General features: G+C 44.8%; 1 protein-coding gene across 1 annotated transcript; it reads left to right on the forward strand.

Annotated features, from left to right (window-relative positions):
- The first annotated feature begins 1,702 nt into the window (after nucleotides 1-1,702).
- LOC112124605 (coiled-coil domain-containing protein 166-like) lies at nucleotides 1,703-2,689 on the forward strand. The gene has a single exon (XM_024223084.1). It carries the CDS (start codon nucleotides 1,703-1,705, stop codon nucleotides 2,687-2,689), a length of 987 nt encoding a protein of 328 aa, XP_024078852.1.
- The last annotated feature ends 3,611 nt before the right edge of the window (nucleotides 2,690-6,300 follow it).

A 6,300-nucleotide genomic window follows, 5' to 3' on the forward strand; every position in this document is an offset into this window, starting at 1 on the left:
ACAGGCAATTCAGTTCATTTTTCACTACCCTACAAATGTGTAATGTGCTTCAGATTTTACTACTGAAAATGCATGGCTGCATTGTAGAAATTGTTGGGGGAAATGGGAGGTCTTTCTCTGCTGGGGAGGAGACCACTCTGGTTTTTAGGACCCAGGAGAAAAAGAAGAGTTTGTTTTGTTTTTGGCAACGTAAGCTTTTAATCAACAGAGGTTTTCCTTCCACTTTTTGGGCAATCAGAGATGAGTTTAAATTTCAAGGACAGGGATTTGAACATCTCATTTCCCACTGAACCAAAACTCAAAGGCAACTACCTGTCCCACTGCACTTCTTAATTATTACTATTATATCCACCCAAAAAAGAGAAGCTCATTAGATGGATGTTCCTGCTAAATGATAACAGGACCCTCAGTATTTCCCCTGTATTGTAACAAATGCCCTTGTTTGACTCTTACCATCCTCCTGCATTACAATGAGATAATGTCATCTTTGTAAATAGGTACATAAAAATATAACAACATTTTAAGATTTTCCACCACACTGCAATTAATATCCATGTTGGACCCTTATATCTCCATGTCTTAAGCACTAAGCAGTTAGCAATGTTGAGATTTAAAATATTATCATTAGGCTTCAATGTTAACGCCCCATTGAGATGAATGGCTTATATAGACAGATGTCATTGCACACAAGTCAGGTTTTGAGGGTTTAATTTGCAATCATGAGAATTAGACTGGGGGTGTGAGGATGGGAGGAAGAGTTAAAAGATTCTCAGATATCTAGAGCATTGTTATTCAGCATATTCCAACACAAAGACAATTATGTGGTAATTTATGCACCTACACAGTTGCACTATACACTGGGCACTGCCCATCCATCATCATGAACACATAGAACTTGCCCTGTGATGTCATGATATTCTGTCACCTTGGATACACACAACTTTCAAGAGAGTCCAATCACACCAGTGTGTTCAACTGTTCACTGTGTGGCAAAGTCCACACAGCTGTTAACAGCCTTTAGGGGCCAGCTGTCAGAAGTTACTATCCTACTAGTTCCTGGGAGTTCAGTGACAGAGAAACTACCTGAAGGTTTATTAAGAGCTCAGGAGTGGGAGAGAAGGTAGGACAATTGAGGTCAGAGATTTTCAGACATATGCTTCAGACCTTTGGGGGCTCCCTTGGAACTCTGGATCCTGGGGCCTTACTTCCTTCACATGCCTGGAAGCATTCTAGTTCTCAGTGACTCCCTTCCTTTCCACACACAGGGAATTTGACCCTTACAGTCTTTCATCTATCCTCCCACACTCACACAGTTCTGCCAAAGTCCCTCAGTCCCGGCCTACAGGACCCCCCTGCTGTTCCAGCCCTGGGTTCCCTATCATGCTGCTCAGTCTATGCCCCTCTGTTATTCCAGTCACACTCTCCCCAAGTCACATCTCTCCTGATATCTCTCAGTACTGCTATTCTAGTCCTGGCTAAACACTCCCTGCCCCTCCCCCAGCCCCTCCGCCCCAAATTCATCCTGAATAAGAGACCAAGCATGAAAAATTCCAGGCCAACATTTCAATGAATTAAAAACAGGAGGTTTATGACTAGAAGGGTTAGCCAACCTTAAAATATGTGTTCGTAGTTCTTCATCTACAATATATAACCTCCCATGCTGTTGTATTTTGCTAGTACCCCTGGCATCCCAGCATTGAACATGGCATCCAAAAAAAAGAAGCCAGAACAAACAGCTAAAGATTTTGGAAAAAGTAAGCAAGGAACAAACAGAAAGGAAGGTGATATATCCAAGGCAAGGAGCAGCACAGAACCATTTGTCAAAGAGAGGGAGCAGTATCTGCAGAAGGAATATAAGATCCTGACTGAGCATATGAACATGTACATGAAGCGAGTAGAGCACTTCCTGTGGGAGAATGAGTTCCTAGATAAGGAGGCCCAGAAGATTCGGGAGGACAGCAAAGCCTACATGACCTATATAAGCAAACACACTCAGAAATGCCAAAATACTATAATTACACTAAACGACCAGAACCACTTCGACCTGGCACAGGTCCGAAAGCAGAAAGAAGAGTTGAGCTCACAGTACACAGCTAAAGAGAAGGAGGTGAGGAACCAATTGATGGAGATGGAGACAAAGTATTCTCTTATGAACAAGGAGGTTGAAGACTTGCAGCCCTTCAAGGACCTGCAGTTGGAACAGCTGAGCAGAATCAAGGAGCTGGAGAAAGAACTGCTGGTCACAAAAATCCAGCACTCAGAGCAAATGCACAAGGTCAAGAGCAGATTTCTGCAAGCAAAAGCTGAATATGAGCTGGACTCTCGTCAGAAGGTTCAGTCTCTGGCCAAGAGAGCTGAAGAGGAAGCTGTACGCAGTCTAATCCAGCACACCAAGCAGGTGAAAGCAGAGAATTGGCGACTGCGCCATGAACTGCTCAGCCTCATCCAACGCTCACACATCCTCAAAACCTTCAAGCTTCAACTGAGGGAGCAGCAACAGCAACTCCTTCGGGAGCACCATTATAGCCAAGACCTCATGCGCATGCGCCATTGGCTAAAGGAGCATGGGGCACAGGGCTCAAAAAAGGAAGTCAACAGCTTTGGCAGCTCCCTCAAAAGCATCACATCAGCCAAGATAAGACACATCCCTACTTCCCTCACTAGTGCCAAATCATTAAGTGAAGGTTAAATTTAACTTTCATAGTTAAGTGACATTAGAAAGTGCAATCCCTTTTCTCCACAAAGTAAGTAACTAAAATTTCCCTCTCTGGAGACAGACTAAGATGATTAATAACTTGATGTTTTCACACCAGCAGATAATATTCTTGGATTAAAAAAAGACAGGGGAGGGAATGGAGAGAAGAACAATTAAAAAATAAGCAAAAAAGGCAAGAAGTTCTTGAGTGCAGATACTTGTTTCTGAGGGTATAATTGATCTCATGATCAGCTAATATTATGGGCCAGGTCCTCAGCCCCACTCTAATTCCTCTGCATTGCTTTGGTGATATAAAGAGGTTGTAAAGATGGACTCTCTGGCCAGATGAGGAATCCTTAAATAGAACAGAGCAGACATATCTGAAAGGATATTTTATGGCTATTGCTGGGACATGTAGGCATCCCATGCTGTGTTTGTACACACTGCAGACTTGAACTATTGAAAGTCTGCTATCCCCATCTACGCCAGTTTTCCAAACCCAAGTCACTGAGGTAGAAATCCAGACAGAAACCTTAAATTGTGTAATCCCAAAATCAGTGTTCAAAAGAGGGAACACAAATAAATAAACAAATGAGCAGCATGTAGGTGCACTTATGGCAGACAAATCCCTTTCACATCACACAATGTAAGCAAAATCAGGCTATTCAGCCTTTGGCCATAAGCTACAAATACCAATAAAAGACAATATTAATTGATTTCCCCATTTGACTGTTCCTGTTAATTGTTATCTTCCCTGATCATCTCATCTCCAAAATTGCTGGCAATCAGTCTATTTCTGATGCTTAAAGACACCTCCTCTTCCAGGTACATCAATACTTACTGATCCTGAGCTTCCTCAGCAGCCCCATTAGCAGGGGCTATGACTGCCATTACGTCTGCATTCTCACAACAAGGGTATTCTATATCTTACGGCTATTTTGTGGTGCATACAACACATCAGGCGTATCCTGCTAACGTTTTCCGTGATGGATAGTAACATGTCACTAGTGTGCTGCGGATATAAAAAGAAAAAACAAGAATTGGCTGGGCTCAGCTGATCCACAAGGTCTGATCTATTCCCTAGCCTGTACGCAGTCCCTTGGGAGTGACCCCTTTAGTGTGCCAGGCCCCAAAGACCAGGACCGGCCTACAACATTTTGGCACCTGAGGCGGGGAGCTCAAATGACGCCCCCATACCCAGGGCCGGCTCTAACTTTTTTGCCACCCCAGGCAAAAAAAAAGAGTGCCGCCCACCGTAACACCCCCACCCGAGCGCCGGGCCGGGCCGCCCAAACCCCCGCCCCTCCCCGAGCGCCGCACCGCCGAAGCCCCCGCCCCCCCGAGCGCTGCGCCGGGCCACCCAAACCCCCGCCCCCTGCCGAGCCGGGCCGGGCCGCCCCCCGAGCGCTGTGCCGGGCCGCTGAAGCCCCCGACCCCCCAGCGCCATGCCAGCTCCTGCCCCCCCAGGGCTCACGCTGCTGAAACAAAACCAAACAAACAAAAAACCTCGAGCGCCACCCCACCGAACCAAAAAAACAAAAAACCCCGAGCGCCCCCCACCACCCCAAGATTGGCCGCCCCTTCCAAGGTGCCACCCCAAGCACGTGCTTGGTCGGCTGGTGCCTGGAGCCGGCCCTGCCAATACCCCCTCACTTGGGCCAAAAATTTGAAAAGTCTCAATTCTGCCTTCTTCCTATTCTACTCCTCTCATGGTACTGCTCTGCTGCCTACCCCAATAAAGGAGAACTAACAACTTAAAATGCCTTGTTCAAAAATTTTAACTAACACAACTTTCAAACGCCTGAACAGCAGATGTAACTTTTCTTGTCTGCATAGTAAACACTGGCATTTTTATCTGTTTGAATAATCAAAGTGGTGCTTTCCGTGCCTTCTTGGTTGCAAAGATTTGAACTGCTTCCTGAAGGTCCACAGTCTAGGCCAGCTCATGCTCTGTTGAGATGGTTGCAAGGCCGACCAGCCCCTCCTGTGTCACTGTGGAGCGTAGATGTGTTCTTATTAACATCAGCTTGGAGAAGCTGCGTTCTCCACTGGCAACTGTTACAGGAAGTGTTAGAAGTATGCACAGAGCAACAAAAGCATTTGGAAAGAGGATGGTCATCTTATTTGTGCACATATATTCTAGAACAGCCTTTGGAGTTGATCCTGCTGCAATGTATCTTGAAAGGGCTTTCAGTTCATCATCTAAATCACTCACATCAATATCGCGCATGTCATCATGTGTCAACACTGTTTCTAGTGCCCTGCATTGCTGGTGTAGGTCTTCTTCTGGTATAGTGAGGAGTTTTGGAATATCATACAACATCCCAAATATACTGCTGTGTTTGTTCCTTGAGCTGCATGAAACGTTCTTCAACTGACTGTATTGCACAATCTAGCACCTGGTTAAAGAATTCAACTTTGAATTGTTGTTTGGGGTCTCTTATGGGATTATCCCGTGCCTCGTAATCAAAATGTCTTCTTCTTCGGTGACTCTTGTATTCTTGAATGGGTGGGAAAATAGCTTCAGTGTGAAGTTCCTCTTCCAACTTCTGTGCACTCTTCAGAATGTTTTGAAATCCCTCATCTGACCGGTAAGACTGTAGGTATGACTTTGCTTTGTCCAGTTGTTCTATTGCTCCAGATATATCAAGGTCAACACCTTGGAGTCTCTTGCTTACAACATTTATTTCAAACAGTATGTCATGCCACAACACTAAACCACACAGAAATTTGAAGTTATGTATGTTTCTGGTGATTCCATTTCCCTCTGCCACTGTTCTCCCACAAACAGTTCCTGTCATAGCATTATCCTCCATAGGGCAACTATGGCATCATCTATCTTCCCAATTTGGTGTTTGATAGGCTTTATCGCCTCTGCTTGACTTTCCCCTTGTGTGGCACTCCGTGGATTCAGTGTCAGAGATGTTCCCAGATGTTGCTTCAAAATTTGCCATCAATGAGTTGATGCAGAGAAAAATACATAGATGCTTTGAATTACATTAAAAAATTCAGCAGCCTCACTAGAAGCTGATGCTGCATCACTGACCACCAAGTTCAATGAATGAGAACTGCATGGGACAAAAAAAGCTTGAGGGTTTAGCACTCGGATCCATGTCTGCACGCCTCTGTTCTTTCCTCTCATGTCAGCTATCACAATTCCCGTATCTTCCAGCTTTTTAAGAAGCACATTTGTCCTACCAGCTCCTGTAGTATCATCAATGTCAATAAATTCTAGAAAATGCTCTCTGACAGTCACCATTGCAGGGACATTTTCACTAGGTTTATAGATTCATAGATTCTAGGACTGGAAGGGACCTCGAGAGGTCATCGAGTCCAGTCCCCTGCCCGTATGGCAGGACCAAATACTGTCTAGACCATTCCTGATAGACACTTATCTAACCTACTCTTAAATATCTCCAGAGATGGAGATTCCACAACCTCCCTAGGCAAACTATTCCAGTGTTTAACCACCCTGACAGTTAGGAACTTTTTCCTAATGTCCAACCTAGACCTCCCTTGCTGCAGTTTAAACCCATTGTTTCTTGTTCTATCCTTAGAGGCTAAGGTGAACAAGTTTTCTCCCTCCTCCTTATGACACCCTTTTA

This window comes from Terrapene carolina, unplaced genomic scaffold, assembly GCF_002925995.2.
Source record: "Terrapene carolina triunguis isolate 2854851 unplaced genomic scaffold, T_m_triunguis-2.0 Scaffold20368, whole genome shotgun sequence".
NCBI lineage: Eukaryota > Metazoa > Chordata > Testudines > Emydidae > Terrapene > Terrapene triunguis.